At 36.1% G+C, this 17,573-nt stretch overlaps 1 protein-coding gene across 5 annotated transcripts in view; it reads right to left on the bottom strand.

Moving 5' to 3' along the window:
* PLCE1 (phospholipase C epsilon 1) overlaps nt 1-17,573 on the bottom strand; it is a 139,574-nt gene that overhangs the window by 55,670 nt on the left and 66,331 nt on the right. The window contains exon 1 of one of the 5 annotated variants that reach the window (XM_041460932.1): nt 12,994-13,072. The exons of the other annotated variants lie outside the window; for them this stretch is intronic. Coding sequence (XP_041316866.1) covers nt 12,994-13,012 — 19 coding nt within the window. The 5' untranslated portion in view covers nt 13,013-13,072. Of the gene's footprint in view, nt 1-12,993; nt 13,073-17,573 lie in introns of those variants that run through there. 5 annotated transcript variants of the gene reach the window in all.

The following is a 17,573-nucleotide window of genomic DNA, read 5'->3' as shown; positions in this document are numbered from 1 at the left end:
TCTAGGTTCTTTTCTTTCTACACTTACTTTGATTTTAAAAAGAAGTATTCTATCTTTACATTCAAAACACAGTTTTAAAGCAGTAAAGTGAAAATTGTAGTCCCTAACAACATGCTCACTCTCTAGAAGGCTACTGGCAAAGATCTTGTGATTATGACAAACTGTGCCCAAGAGCAGAAGACAGATCTCAACAGCTGTAAGAATAAAAGTAATTACTCAACCTATTATAATATCTTTTAACTTAGACAGTTTTTCGATAATAGACTTTGCTTCCATGACATTATACTAATTTAACTGAAAGTATAGAAAAATCTTAAGAGGATTCTTTTTCTCTGCTGATATTAAAATGTGTGCAATAAATTGATTTTAATAGAAGCCTTTTTAGTAAGCTGCGCTACAGATATCCTCCAAACTGTTCATATGCTTTAAGAGAACATATGGATTATGTGTACAGTGAGAAAATAAAAACTGACTCCAGTAAAAAAAAAAAAAACCCAAAAAATAAATACCCACAGATTAACAGCTGTCAATATAGAAAATGTAGAACTGTTCTGCTCAAAAAAGAGGAAAAATACAATAAAAGTTCCCCAAGCAGAAGACACCTATGCAATACACAGCAGTTTAACTGAACACCAGCTTCCAGTACAGATCAGCACAACTGGGATAACATTGTTTTGCTGTCCCTTGGATGCAACATATCTCGATACCGTAATAACCAAACCAACAAGCCTTTGTTAATTTCCTGTTTCTCTTCGGTCTAATTAAAAATATCTCTCTCTCCCTTAATGAACATGAATTCACTATTATCAATTTTGACTGCAAACAACTCACTCCAGTATTAAAGAGCCTGATATTTAACTTAGTGGGAAGCTCGACACAGAACAGGATCAAGTTCAAGTTCAATCTCACTGTGGAAACCACTGAAATCAATAGAACCATTTCATCTTAAAATTTACTTGAGTCAAGTAATCAAAGAATGAGAAGACAGTCAGGTTCTCTCTCCATATACTAAATCTAGCAATATGGGCTACCTCTTAAAACTGCCTATCAGCATGTATTGGAAATTATTATTGGAAGGTGAGCTCTGATGTACAGGGTACCTGCACTAAATAAAACTCGAGTTCATTAGGACCTAAGCATCAGCAAGCAGAAGACATAATCTGAAGAAAAGAAGATGAGCTAAGGTCTGCGTTTTGTTGGGTTTTTTTTTTTGGTTTGTTTTTTTTTGTTTGTTTGGTTTTGTTTTGGTTTTTTTTTTTTTGGTTTTTTTTTTTTTTTTTTTTGGGTTTTTTTTGGTTTTTTTTTTTTTTTTTTATTAGAACAAGTAAGATTACTGATACACACTGAGGGCACAGGATCCTTTTCAGGTTTGGAACAGAAACAGCAAACTTCACAGCTAGCTCAAGAATGCCTGCTTTGAGTTTAATGCAGTCATAGCAAGACACAGGAGAAGGTGATCTTCTCTTGGGGAGTGGCAACAAGTTACCACACTGGGCCAGGTGAAAAAAGCAATAGATTCCATAGTACAAATAGAAAAGGAAAAAGGTAGAAATCACATGTAGAAAATAATTTTGCTGGAAATAGAACATCCTGAAACTATAACAGACAGATATTTGTATTGAGGCTGATTTTATGGCTGAACAAATTTATGAAACTTCTAGACAGGATTTTTTAAAAAGGCAAAAGCATGTTGAAGTATAACTGAATTAATTTACATTACATACCACAAAATCCTGACTCATGAACTGACTGAATAGTGGAATTCAGCAAAAAGAAAGATATTGAGTGATTGTAACAACAGTCACTCCTATAATCACTTCTTGCTTTAGGAACTGGCAAAGAGTTCAGTTTTGAAAACCAGACTCTGAACACACTTTTTATATTTTGCAATTATAGCATCAATCATGTCAAATCCCAGGGAAAAAAAACATGAAAGTACTGTATAGTTAAGAAATACAACCTGTCTATATAATATCTGACTTGAAACAAATTTAAGTTGCCTAAAAAAGTGACATAATTATTAGGACAGTTGAGATGCACACGCATAGGAAAGAATTTTTTTCTCTTTAACCCCAAAAGTTGGGTAAACATTTTCACAGGGTAAAACCTATGCACAACAAAACATTCATTCAGATTGTAAAGTTTATTTAAAGTTGATCAGCTTGAAGTATTTATTAATATATTAACTTCGAGTTAACAACTACATAGCTGTCCTGACATTTTTCAGAAGTTCCTACCCATAAGTATGAGCTTGAAAACCTATTTAAACTCTGCTTATGGCTAGATTAGAAGATCCTGGTTCTAAACTAGATATACTGATATTAGCTCCAATGACTGGAGCATGTGCTAATAACACCAAAGCCTGTGTTCTATCCCTGTATGGGCCGTTCACCTAAGAGCTGGACTCAATGATCCTTCTGGGTCTCTTCCAACTCAGAATACCCTGTGAAATCTCCATGAAATATTAGCACTGACATCATACATGAAAGGAATTCAAAGCATCACCATGATTTCACCACACCTGAACTGCCATGCCTGCCTCCCATCATCCCTAGTGTACAGCTACACTGCCGTGTGTAATTACAGCCACACTGCTGCTCAGATTTCTGGAAGTGTATCCAAGGGCTTTTACCACTCCACTAGTCTGAGTCATTCATGGAAATATTTTGCAGCATACAGGAGAACTTGGCTGCTTGTCTCTGAATTACCATATATTGTCAACACATTTAACCAACTATTTCCTCTCTGTATGCAGGTTGGCTGATACTGACTGACAAAAACAATCACAGAATTGTCCATAATAAATAGATCCACTGTGTTTTCTTCTGGCTGTAAACTCCCAAGAAAAAAGATGCAACGAGTAGCAGTGTAACATTAATTTTGATTTGGCAAAATCAGAAGATCTCAGAACAAAATTCATCCAATTTGATGCTGATTTTCCAATTCCTTTCCATTTTCAGGGCAGCTAGCAAAGAGCTGAGACTGCATCGTCATGCAGAAAAGTACAACTAGCAATGGTTCCAGAATATCTGCATAAGAATCAATTTGGTTTTTGTGTGTTAAACCCAGCCAGTAAACGTTTCTTCTGCACCTGAAATTACAGGCTTTGAAGTCAGTGCCGGTAAGAAATGGCCCTGAGGCTAACAGGGTAGCAAATGGATACTTCATCTACAAAGAGCACCCTGTGTTACACAGGGTGTGCTGAACATAGACATACTTACAGGTATTAATTATGGAGAGATGACTCAGCAATGCTGCCAAAAGGAAGAGATCCACCATGTACATGTTCAGTCAGAAAGAAGCTTTATTGCTTCCAGTCCACATGTAAGGCAATGGGCCACTTGAGACCTGCTATTTTAGGGGACCTTCACCTACTGCTGTAACTCATGGAACTATATCCTGATTTCAGAACACCTGCCAGAAGAAGGTTTAATTATAATTTGGTAGATAGACTATGAATGTGTGGTTGAAAATTAGCTCTCAAAAGCTGTTTGATACCAACATGCCATCTGTCTTGCTGTGGCATGCTGCAGCACACACCGTGCAAGACCAGACACAAGATTTCACTGCTTCAGAGGCAACTATCACCAGGAAGGCTGGGTGAAGGGATTCTGGGCTATAATGACTGATCTTCTAAACATACATCTTTATACCACAGTGTAACAGATATGTGAAAAGGCTGGAAAGAGGTTATTATGACACCACCACACATGCTGTTCAAGTGTTTTCGAGTTTTTAATTTTTTTCCTGCAATGAAATCCTATCTGATGAGTCCCCTCCTCTGTAAAACTCCTCAATGATTTCAGAAATATTCCACTTTCACATACATTTCATAAGTCTTTCTCCTAAAGGCTGTCACAGTGGTAGACTAACAGGATTTTGACTTGAGCAACACACACCAGCAGGAGGGTTCTCTGTGCAGCATCTGTATTCAAGATATTTTAAGATCTGGATATAAATACAGCATTGCATATGGAATGCTCAGTTCAAATGCTAAACAAATGTACATGTAAATTACCAGATAAATTCCAGCCCATAAGAACAAAATGGTCAAAAGGGAGGATTTATTAGTTTATTTTGGAAGAAAAGAGTGTTGTAGAAAAAGAACTGTACAATTCTCACTGCAAAATGAACTTGTTACTGCTTGAGTTAAAGCAGAACTCAAGGTTTAACCTTAGTTACCAAAACTGATACAAATCGTGTCCAAAATCAAAGCAGGAGCTGATGTTCAAAATTAAATTAAAATACCTACAACTTTGAGTTAATGCTGCAATGGAGAAATATCCAGCGATTAGACAGATTGTGAGAATCTCAAGTCAGGTTCCAATAATTGAGTATTTTGATCAAGACAGTAAAAATTAGTCTTCTATTTTTTTCCATTTAGGTAATACAGAAGCTTTTCAATTTTAAGAATGAAAGAACCCTGTATAAATCAGTGAGTATGGGAGAAAATACAAGCAAAAGTGTAATCTGAGAATATATATACACATACTCATGGAAAATAAGGATGTTAAAAAAAAATGAATATAAAATTAGGTACCCATGAAAGCAAGGGCTTTTGATACTGATTTTCTATATTTTCTTTTTTGTTGTTGCTTTAGGAACTTTTCAATTTTCAAAGACTATAGAAACTGTAGCTGCAGGAAAATACAGCATTTATAATGTAAATAACTGTTAAACTGCAACAGGCATTTTCAATGTTTCAGAGCATCAGCCTTGAGGCATTTCTTTCTGGTCAGAGTGCACTGGACTTTGACATCAGCAATCCCTGTATTTATTTAATGATCTGTTGAAGTTTGCACCTTGCCACACAACTTTATAAATTACCACAAGCACAAATTAAAACTCATTTTTGGATTTAAGATCCTCAAATACATTTTGTAAAAAGCACATCTTCCTTACTTTGGTGTTATCCTAAAGACCAGATTATATGCAACAGTGACCCTCCAAGGATAAGTGGGAAAGAGGAATGATCTGCTCCCATCTGGTCCAGTTTTCCAAATACTGCACAGGAATGCCCAAGTTCAAATAACTATCCAAATGAAAACTGTTTCAATTTGGAAAACAATCATTAGATATAGTCCTTCAAGGTAAAAAAAGTAAGAATGTTTCCTATAGCTTCAATGTCATATCAAGTGAAGCAAACACTAAAACTGCCACTGGTGTTAGGGATACAAGATGAACACTAGATGCCAATCTGAGAACTTAATTTTATTTATGTCAAAGAATAACATGAGAATTAAGCGAGATCTGATAAGTGTACAATGCTTACAATTAATTTTTCTTGCCTTTTGAATCTTCAAAGGAAAGACAATCCGCTGCATGAGACAGGCTACCAGATTTTCCACACAGACCAAAGGGCAGGCAAATCTGCTGCATAAGGTGTTTTGGTTGTTATTCTCACTGATCATTGGAACAAAATCAATCCAAGCCACATCCAGTAAAAACAACACTTGATTAGATGTTCCCGATTTAAGCCCTGAAGCTTAGCAGTGAAAGAATTTTAAAAATATGGAATACACTTGAAAAATGCTCCATCAGTTCAGAATTTTCATCATTCTGGCCTGCTTTCAGTATTTCCCTGAACAGAATCTGTTCCTAACACTAGTTTATTTGAGACCTGTCCTCTATGTAACTATTTAACAGAAAATGGATAGACAATAAAACCACTAACAGATACTGTTGATTGTGCACCTGTGTACAAAATGTCTCTGTATGACCTGCTAAGGAAACTTTTGCACTTATTTTATATTACATTTGGAATAATATAAATTCAACCTCTATATAACTGAAGCACCTACAAAATCTACTCCTTCACCATTTAGTTTTGGTGATGATTCAATTACTGTGTGCTCTGAATAGTCCCTGATAATAAGAACATTTTGTGAATAGGACATTTATTGTAGCAGCTATAATTTAATATCCAAGATTTTTAGATTTCTAACAAAAACAAAATCCAGGAAATATACCTGTATTTAAACAAAAACATACATATAGAAATGCCCTAAGACACATCAGTCAAAACTGCATGATTTATTAAGGCATTAGTCAAAAACTTGTAATGGAATATCACAAAACTATTGTGATAATAGTTTTGTGTCAGCAGTGTACAGCAGGAAGAACGTAATAAGAACAATATGGCCTCAGTGCTGTTAAAGACAGTACCATAATTTATAAAGATACTTAACAAAGAGTTAATAAGAACAGTGAGTTCTATGCTGCTAAAAAGAAATACTGCATAATTCTACCTCCTAGTTCAAAATTCACAATGTAGAGGAATATGAAAAGATTCTCTCGCACAAGAATAAACGCGTGAACCAAGGACACTAACTGAAAAAGATGCCAAAAATGGAGAAAAATTATGAACTGGAAATGAATTGATGGATTGCATAACAGGGTGAAGGGCAAAGCTAATAGTCATAATTCACAACCACTCAGCACTCGCACTTCATTATTAAAGAAATGGCTTAAAAGTATTTTAAGACACACTAAAAGAGTATTCACTGAAACTCCTCAAAAAGAGAGGGAGATGTTTAAGATGTGAAAATGAATATGCCATTAACTGATGATGACTCAATCAGTAACCTGCAGCCACCGGGAATGCTGTGCAAATCCAGGGCTCTTCTTGCATGCCCTGCAGAGCACTGCCATGGGGGTCAGGTACCTCCACTCTACCCCAACACAGCCAGAGCTGTTCTACTCCTCCTTAGGTGTCTGCCTACAAAATATAATTTGGTCTGTGTCCTGTTTACATTGCACAGAAACACAGAGGTAAAATCACAGCTGATGCCCTTGCCGTAATCCTTATGTGTATTCCTGGATAAAAACAATCTCCTAAGTTTTAGTCTAAAAAAATTAAGGCTAGCTACTTGCATCTAGTTGGACTAGATGATCCGTAGGTCCCTTCCAACTGAACTATTTTGGACTACTGTATTCTATATATTACTTATACTTTTTTCTTGTGGTTGGAATTAAAAGTGGACAATATTCAAAGCTAGTATTAATAGCCATTTCTGAGAAATTCATTATTATGGGCTAAGTATCCTGGGTTGAGTGCTCTCAGAACAAAAGGTATGTTACTTAACAGATAATTTAAAGGAAGGAAAAACAACATGCAAAAGGGTCCATGCAGGCAAAACACAGATGGTTTTCCTAATACATGTTTATTGTTTATTTTAGCGTGGATTAGTTTATATTCTTTTTCTCTTCCCCCAGACACAGTCTTTTCTCAAGTTCATTGGTGAATATGTATTGTAAACGTACAATATGTCAAATTAGCATTTTTCCTGTGGGGTTAAACTACAACTGAGGAAGCCAGCCTGAAAAAAGGAAAGTCTGTAACTACAGAGGAATAAAGTATTTTTTGTCATTATTATTGCCATACTATGGGCTTTTTTTTTTTTTCAGAAGGGAAGTAATTCAGCTCTTTTCTTCTGTAAACTACTTCCTCTCGTAATTCAGGAAGAGTAAAACCAATCTCTCTGCCTAGAATAGCAACAATCCTCTTAGTCTCACATTTTTTTCCTTCTTTACAATTTGAATGCAAGTTTCCAGTGTAGTACAATACCTGTTTGGCAAAGTCCAATCACCATCGCTAAATCTACTGAGGGAAGAAAAAGATTCTGTAAAGAGTTTACAGAATTAAATGAAAGAAGCAATTCCTTACTCTAGAATGCAATTTCCAAATTTTAAAAGGTAATTTTGAATGGTATCTTTCATTGCAAACACTAAATTATGCCAATTACCAGAAAATTTTCAAAAGGGTTGTAACAGGCTGCATACTTAACAAGCTGATTTTTCTCATGAGGAAGCTGATGGAAAGCTAAGGAAAATTCATACACTATTTTTATAAGGGATTAACATGAATTTACAACTTCCCATCATAGTAAGTCACGTTCATGATGTTTTGTAAGTATTATATCATGCCAGTTTTTCTTTTAAGAAAGTATTGCTACTAGCCAGCTATTCTTAGCAAGGTTTCTGGAATGACAAAGGCTGTGCCAGAAGCACAACTCAAAGGACGCTGAGAGGCATTTTAAAGCGGAAAAGAGAAATACACAGAAAAACTCAGGTCAATATAATCAAAGTTCTTTCACAGACATACAGAACACATCAAATGCACAGTCACATACTTTCAGTGGCTATACCAAGAACTGAAGGACCAACGGCATCGTGGGCTACCTCACCACTTCAGAGAGAGCCATGACTGCTATGAAGTACAGACATGGCTAGGTGAGCTACCAGTGGAAATGCTGATATGCTTAATAAAACTCTGAAGTCCAAGAAAGGCTCTCTAGTATTGAGATAGTAAAAATATTATGTAGCTTAATGAAAAAAAACTCATCACGATAACAAGAATTGCCAAAAAGTCAAAGCTGCAAAGACTTCAATTCTTTCTTTCGTATGTTTTTAAATTACAGAGTGGAGCAGCCTGTGTGATTTAGCCTTAGAACTGAAATCGGCTCTATGACACAGGAGTTTAAGACGGATTAGTGGAATACAGCAGACAGCAGAGAACAGGGCAGGCAGATGTCTGGAAGCCAGAAGAAGTAAAACAATAGACTACACAAAGTATTAAATCAACCTTAACTTCATAATGGAGATCTAAACAATCTCAACACCTATGACTTGCCTTAATATTACTTACTTCTTCCTACCTCAAATATAAATGCTCTAAGTACTTATTTACTCTTGCAAGCTTTTGTACAACTCCACTAGTAAATTGATATAGTTCTGCTTAGACTAAACCTTGCTAGAAGCAACTATATAAGCAACTATTTTCTGTAATTGTTTTTGTTTATTTTATGTCCTTTGAGCATCATAAGGTAAATTCAAAAAGATACATTTATACAAGATTGTGTTCAAACAAACAGAGTATAGCTCTATGTATTATACTGCTGAAACTAGCCATCTTGTAAAAAAATGAAAGTATTTATTACATTTGGCTTTCACAGGATTAATACACTTGCTACGTAAAAGCTGTTCTAAACAGTCACAAGACTCCTTAATGAATTGCGTCTTTGTCATTAAGCTTTAGCAGATTATACTAGAAAGGAAACTTTCAAAGCCAGTGATTTTACCATCTACAAACAAACTCAAAACTAGTACCTTCCTCAGATTTTTAGAAATCTCCCTTATCCTGAAGACTTCAAATGCAATTAATTCCTTCTGTAAAAGTACATAGCAAAAATTAACACTCCTCTTCCTTCCTTGTGGTGCTACTCCTTCCTGTATTGCAGTTAAGGTTATGTTAAGTTAATGGAGTTAGGGCCAACCATGTCAACAATATTGTTTATACAGCAAGAAAATAAAACAACTGGGAAAATAAATCACTTTTGTCTTTAAGACCAGCACGGTCCCTTCCAACCCAAATTATTCCTGGAATGTTACATGGTAGTTAATCATTTTACCTTGCAAACCTGACTTTAACAGAAAAGCAAGTAGTCAGGTTAGTATTCACATTATAAATCTATTGGAAATAGGAAGTATTCTAGACATAAGAACTGCAAATCTTGTGCATGGAAAGGAGTTTTGCTTTCCTAAGGTCAACAGCTCTGAAGAAATAAGATGGGATCCTAAAACCAAATTTTGTCGATGAGCTTTTAGGAGGTGGTGCTGGCAAAACCAGGTCCCCCTGCACAGATCATGGATGACACCAGTAATACACAGTTATCTTTTCTGTGTTTTTTAAAGACACAGACAAACTACTGTGTATCCAAACAGAGCTATAAAATCATTCCAGGCTCAAATAGTGAGACCCAGAGAAAGAGATTTAGATCAGAAAGGTGTAACTTTAGTTCAATAAAGTGAAATTGAGAGGAGAATTGACTGTAGCAGATATGTAAGCACCTTCCAACAGGGAAAATATATGAGATTTGAAATAATTATATCCAGCAGAAAAAATGCATAACAAGAACAAATGATTGATCCTTGATGACAGACAAACTCAAACTAGAAGTGCCACCCTCTCTCTTGGAGTGCCAATGACCACTGGGAAAATCTGTGCATGTTGCCTTTTGACTACTGAGCTTAGAATAGAGACAACTTAGAAGGATGCCAGTCCAGCTAAATGTCTCCATTGACATTAGGCTTTGCAATTCCATGCGCTTTCTTACTTTCTCAAACAACATGCTATTAGTGCCCTCCCGTTTTCAAATTTGATGTACCATCATCCATGCAATCACTAAACCTTTTTTTTCTTCTCAAGCTTTCTGAAATATTTTCCAATATTTGATGCTCAAAGCAAAGTTTTGGTTTTTGAAGGATCTGTTTCTTTTGAACAAAAGAAAGCATAATATTTTGGTGATTTGGAATCAAACAGAAATCCTAGTTACTGACATAGTTCTAGTTCTATTTTTGCAAACAAGAATTCAAAATATATTTTCATTTTTCCCCTTGATGTCTTTTTTAGAGAAATTCATTCTATATATGGTTATGGAAAATACCTGAAGGCTTCTCTCCCAAACACTGACCTTGTATGCAAATCCTACCACTATCTTCAAGACAACCAGTACCTGAAGCAGCACCTCTTTTTTTTGTGCTCAATACATATTTAAAAGTTTTGTCAGTAGCTATTAGGAGGTTTTATATTCCAATACTGTACCTATGAGGTAGACATGAACTATATGATTTAATTTGATTCCTTCTACTTCATGGCAATTACAGAACTGCATATTATGAACATCTAAAGCCTAGAAGAAAATTCTACTTCTAAGGTTCTTTTTCAAATTTAAGACACTTCAACTTCAATAATAACGAAACTATTTCATGGTGCTTTAAAGTATAATACCACAAATAAGTTCCTAAAATGTTAATTACATTTTATCAACCAAGTGCTTACACCAATACAAGAATAGAACTAACTCTTCTAAGCAAATATCACAAAAGTATTCTTTTTAGGTACAGCTATTTTCAGAATCAAGTCCCAAAGATTAATGACATTTCCAACTGGAATTCTTCTGAATTCCAACTTGAAACTTCTAGAAATTAATAAGAAGATCTGTTTATTTGAAAAAATTGTATAATCATTTTTACAATAAGTTACAAATATTTATGATACTTCAATAACTCCTCTGCTTTTAAAAGGCAATATCCATGTTAAAGAAATTTTTCACAGAATCATAGAACATGCTGAGTTGGAAAGGACCACAAGGATCATCCAGCCCAACTACTGGCCCTCCACATGACCATTTTGCTGTGTTTCTCTGCAGAGCTTTGCAATTTAAATTTGAACAAGCAAATACAGGTGAACAACTCCAGATAAAATGCTCTCTAAATCTAACGGTAACACAATAAAGGCATTTGAAGCAATAGCTTTTCCAGATTGAGAATTCTTTTTCCCCCTTCAAAGAAAAATGCTCTTAGGAGACACCACTCCAGCCCATGGATGGGGATAAAGAGAGGAGACATATTGCAACAGCATCAGACCCATCCCTTTCCTAGAAGATGTCAACACTTACAAAGAAACATGAAAGTGTGCATGAAATCTGTTGCAATAAGTTTGTGGGAAATGTAGACAAAAATATGTAATTACTGTAGAGTTGTGCAAAGCCCTTAAAATTAAGCTCAAGAAAAAAATTAAAGGTACTTTTAGCATCAAACTGTATCCTAGCTCTTCTACTATTGCTTTGAAACATTTTCAGTTTGCAGTTGATAAATCTTCCTGGCAAATTACTTATTTCTGAATTATTAATATATGTAGCAATGCTTTTGTATACATAACTAGTATTTCAAAAGCAAACACCTAAACATTCAAAAACTATGTCAATATGAATCCTCTTAAATAAAAGCTAAACCAATTATGCCCTAAGAAAAATCCTCATATCAGTTTAATATTTAGAAAAATGCTTACACTACTCCACCTCAAACCAAAGCTAAAAAACATTACAAAACAGCCAAAGGGAAGGGTCTGAGTTGAATTTTACTAAAATAAATTTCACTCCCTTTCTTGTAATACTTCTAGTTATCTCTGAGTTGTTATCACTCACTGAACAGATACACCAAAACCACCATTGTTTTGCAATTAATACAGATACCCTTGATATCAGGGTGCTCTTTTTCTGTGCTGTCTAAATCACTGAGGTGAGAATAACGGTGTTGACAACCAAGACAACCGTTCTATTGCAATGGTACTATCACTTCGAATGGTGAATGCTTGTCATAGCCTTTAGCTAACAGCCAGATTAGGGAAATGGGAGAGTTAGCACATAAAGGACATTCCTTTCAGAGGAAAATGTTATGAACCTTCATTCAAGTTACAAATGCCACTTTAAAAAAACATGCAAATGGAGGTGTTTATGACCAGATAGGAGCAAAACAGTGCTATTACATGCTACTATGCATACATGTCATTCAGAAAGGAAAAAAAAAGTAAACTCCCTTAAGTAACCACGAAATAAAAACTGCTTGCAAGTTATAAACTTGTATACTGAAGATCCAGGAAGAAAAGCTCACTAAAGAAAAAGCAGCAGTGCATCTACATTCAAAAACGTGTTATGAACTTGTAACATTTGAGTAATTTATATACTTTAGGCAAAAAATACTTAACTTGTTCTAGTACTTTTTAAAGTAATGAAATTCGTATTTTGTCCAGCAATTTTGCAACAGACACTTGTTTTTGTAGAATAAGAAACAAAGGAACGTCCCACAACATAGTTTAATATTTATATAGTTGCAATGTGAACCAAGTAAATGCAAAGCAATTTTCCTAAATTACTTGAAATACTGCATTCCATTTCAAACAAGCTGAAATGCAAAATACACAGTTAAGACATTACTTCTTATTGCTTATATTAAATCCTTACTTCATTTTCCACCTAGAAACAGTTTTGTGTCCTTACAGTACTATTATGAAATGCAGCCATTATAGATCTAAAATAAGACTAGAAAACCGGCACCCAATTTACTTCTCTGGAAATAAAACTATCACTTTGATTTAACTCCCTGTACATAATCAGAACTGGGTACTACAGGCCACAGAAGGGCAGATCTTACCCGTAAATGTGCCTTCCATTGAATCTTAGAATCCTCCTAAAATGCCAGAAGAGCAGGTACTTCAGTGCCACAAAAAGTCTCCACGCTGCACTTGTCCAAACTAACAGTGAGGCAACAGCTGCTCAGTTTAAAGCTACAAACTGTGGCAAAATGCATAACTGACATGCCTTGTGTAAGCCATGAAGAAGACATGCATTTGGCTGGCTCACTGAAAGGTCAGGTTTCCCACCTCCCCAGATAAAAGTTGAAACACTAGGATTCAAATGGAAGGAAGTTTAGAAATTAAGGATGAGCATACATCCTGCTAAGACTAAAAGCATTTGATTTTGACAGCAGAGTTATAAACAAGAGTGATTTTAATTCTGCTGGATTTTTGTCTTTAAATATATTAAGAAATATGTTACCCTACACTCAGGCTTTTTACAAGTTATATTTATATCCATGTTGTTTAAACCGGCCAAAAGTAATAAATGGAATTACTTTTGTTTTAGGAAACTTCATCGGAAGCATTACAGAAACCACAATATGTGTTTCTTTATTAGCAAATGCCCTACCTTTACAGCTATTATGCTCTCTGCACTAACTAATCTAGTAAAAGGCAATAGCATTAACTTTAATGGGACAAAGGGCTATGACTTAGGCAACCATCCAAAAAAGTTTATTTGACAGGCAAAGTAGAGGAAAACCTCTCTGAGGCTTCCAGAAATGTCATCAACCTTGAAGAAATTACAAATGGGGGAATTAAAAAGACAGCATTGCCCTCAGATTGCATCTATGTTCAGAAAGTAAGTAGAAACCAAACCCCTGCCTTTGTCCCCTAGTCAGTATTTGGCTCTGGTACTTTTATCACTTCTTCTCTTCATTCTAACCTTACCCTTGTCTACACAAGAGTTTACACCACTTTTACAAGCAGCAGGACTACATCACTGAAAAGTTAGTTATGAAATTTGCTAGAGTACACAGGACTGAAAACCAATATGCTGCCACAAGAAAGCTTTCTCCATCTCCCCAGGAAGTCTGAGAGAGGTCTGTGCAGAGCTGGAATGCGAGCAGTACACTCAGAGACACTTTGTTTATACGGTGAATATACGTCTTGTCTGAAAAATCCCTACTGAAGGAACAACCATGGGACCTGGCCAACACACCATTATTTTTTCATTGACAACACCAGCATAATCTTTCTTGATTGGAAGAATGACAATTTAGTGTTGTTTCCAACTTCCAGATGGAAACTAGGACACTTAGATTTTCAAAAAAATCATATTATATATGAAAACATAAGAATGCCCATGGAGATACAATAGAAAACTTTAAAATTAATTTCATTTATAAATATAAATTTTATTAATTCTATCTCACTATAAATATATAAAATTAATAATCAAATTAAGCATTTCTTATCATTAGAGGGTCAATACTAAAGTATTTCTCACTAGTTATAAAAACAAATATCTGACAGCCCAAAGGAAAAAAACTGAATGTCTTTGATATGCTAAGTAAACTGTACATTGTTTCTTGGAATTTAGCAAAAAAATTCAGTCTCGCAAAATAAAACCGCATTATCCTACAAAACTGAATTTTCTCTCCTAGTTTGTTTCCTAAAACCAAAGCTTCAACAGATCACTTTTGAGTCATCTTGTTGCTTGAGTCCTTGGGGTTTTCTACTCATGACTGACATCTAACATAAACATACCAAAAAAGTTCTATTCTACACTTTAAAAGTTCCCATGGACACTACTTTTACAAGGTCCATTCAAACAAATGTTCAGACCTTTGAAATAATAAACAATAATAAGCTGTTCAGGGATTAACTATCTGCTCTCAGAATCCTTTTTCATTTTTTTCCAAAGAGTAGTTGTCATAAAAAAATAATAAATTTGATTTTAAAACTAACATCACTTTGCACAAACTTCTGCTCTCTCAGCCTTCATCCACAGACATCGGCATGTCCTTTATTACCTTCCTCACAACAAACCTCTAACAACACAGACTCATTCTACGTATTTAAATTTTTTTTTTTTCTTTTTTGGTGGTGGTGGAAATAACAGCTACAGACTCCCAACAAAAGTATTGCTATAAGCCGAGACTCAGATCCACAGGTTAAATGACCAACAGCATACCCAAAACGTCATACAGTATTATTGGAACCAAAATCTATGTAAAATCAGTTGAAACTCAGTTGTTTCTTAATGGCTTAACCCTGTACACAGATTAGGATATCCAGATCCACACAGACATGTACTAGGAGTATGATACCTATTACACCCAAAGGTGCAATTTTACAGATGAAAATATTTTAAATTCTTTTAAGATTACTTACACTAGTTAACTCCAATCTTCTGCCTGGTTCAATTATGTGTCTATCTTGCAGTAATATGCCTTACTGACCCTGGAAAGAGGACTGTAAGGATACTACAAGCTATGCTGGCAGAACTTAAATCTTTGTGCCTAAAATGTATTAAACAGGCTGGATTGAAGGAAGTTTTTGATAAATTAATGTTGTCAAGGATCCTCTTTAAGTCTTTCTCCCACTACCCTTTGTGTGTCCCTTTGATTGCAGCCCAGTCTGGCTGCAGCTAGGGCTGGCCAGACGGTGACAGGTCCAGGAGACCGACCTCAGTGATCTTTCCCTTCTGACAGTTTGCAGGGACAATAACTGTAGCCATCTCCAGACGGTCCCACGTGTCCCTAGACTTACAGCTGTCCTCCAAAATCTTTCTTCTCCTTCCTGATGTCTCAGCCTTGATCTGTGCTTCCTGCCATGTCACTCTTCTTTCTGTTCCTAACCAGATGACCTGCACTTGCTCCTGCTATTCCTAACCCACATCCTGGAGGCACAACACAGCAGGCATGAAATCCTTTTTTCCTGACTCACACCCTTGCCTCCGGCCACATTATCTACATACAGATTGACTTGTCTCCAGTATCTGATTTCCTCTCCTATAGTGCATTGCCTGAGCATCTCACCACAGACTGTCACCCTAAGACATATTCTGTCTTTTCAGGTCTCAATTTCAGCTCGTTTGGCTTTATCTTTCATTCTATATGATCTTAACCTTTGGGCACAAATATACACAAACACACATACACACAACCCATCAGCTAAATTATGCTGGCCTTTCTAAATCTATGTACATCAAACTTGTTATCACCCATGACTGACATATAGCTATCAGACAACTGCCCCAACTTCAGAGATCCTGGATTTTTCCCAATATTGTAACAATATACTTTGTGCAAAGAATACAAGAAATAGCAGTGGGAAAAGCCACAGAGACTTGGGCACCTGTTTGCTGTGTAGTCTTTTGCAGATGGCAAAGTCTGATTACAAAAAAAAAAGGATAATCACTAAATTCTGTGTGATGAATGAAGCAGGTTTTCTTACATCAATGCAGTCTGCCTCCACATTCATGACAAATTACTTTCCTTACATTCTTGGTCAAAACCTGCTATTGTCCATCTAACAAGTCCCATCGAGCTTTCTCTAGAAGATTTAATCCAATTAATATCACAGATATAAATGGCATCAGACTTACCAAGTTTCTAAAATGAAAAGAATACTGATACAAAATGTTTGCAGTCTGCTCCATCTTCAGACACCTCTTTCTAACTTTCCTTCCCTTTATCTTAGATTACAAACAGAGCTAAATTTGGGTGGGGGGGGAAGCGTACATGTTTCTTTCAAACGATAACTCTATCAAATGTGAAGTACAGACATTTTCACATACTCTAGTTCCTTCTTTAAGAAAGACACAACTTTTTTCACTTACTGCATAAAAATGTCAACACCATATGAACTATGACAATGACTGGCCCTTCAAATATTACTCCAGTGGAAGTTCACAACTATGAGCAAACTTCTGTAACAATCAATCTGTAAGAAACAGAACAGGCTGAGAAGCAGGATTTCCTTTCTACAGGAAAAAAAACCTGGCCTAAATCCAAATACCATTGAAAGACACACTTAAAATTTTTACTAACCAAAAACTGGGTTACATACAGAGGTACTAAAACAGTGCAGCCTAAATGTCTTCAAGTGTTCATATGTGAAAATTATGTTCTCTGGAGCAACAAAGATGCTGACAAGGATGTGAATGTCACTGAGCAGCTGTGGGAACTCCAGGAATCTGTGGTTCCCGGGAGCCCAGTCTCAGACTATCCCTGCACTACCGGGAGCAGAGTGGCAGCCCCTCAGTCGGGAGCCTGAGAGCCCTGAGAGCCATCTGAGAACGGGGCTTGCAGGCATCCTGCTCCAGGCCTGAGACATGACTCTCCTACACAGCAGGCCCTGCTTGAGTTTTTGTAAACTCTCAGTCTCAGATCCACGTGACTGGGAATTCTGGCTTAGAAGGTCTGGTATGTTTGGAAGCCTTCTGTGGAACTAACAACACTGGCTGGTCTGCCCACAAAACCATCCCAGCCCTGGGGACTCAGAGCATTTAAGGTCCTTAGCTACCAAGCAAAACCTTAGAAAGTATTCCCTGGAGTTGGACTGCTTGTGACTGCAAGGTTCATTGCTCAGGTCACCAAGTAACCCCTGAAGGACTGAACACAAAGAACTAAGTGCTTGGTGCTAGGGA

The sequence above is a fragment of the Pyrgilauda ruficollis genome, unplaced genomic scaffold, assembly GCF_017590135.1.
Source record: "Pyrgilauda ruficollis isolate IOZ18807 unplaced genomic scaffold, ASM1759013v1 scaffold15, whole genome shotgun sequence".
Taxonomy (NCBI): domain Eukaryota; kingdom Metazoa; phylum Chordata; class Aves; order Passeriformes; family Passeridae; genus Pyrgilauda; species Pyrgilauda ruficollis.
Note: the sequence above shows the minus strand (reverse complement) of the source record. Positions and strands in the feature narration are given on the sequence as shown.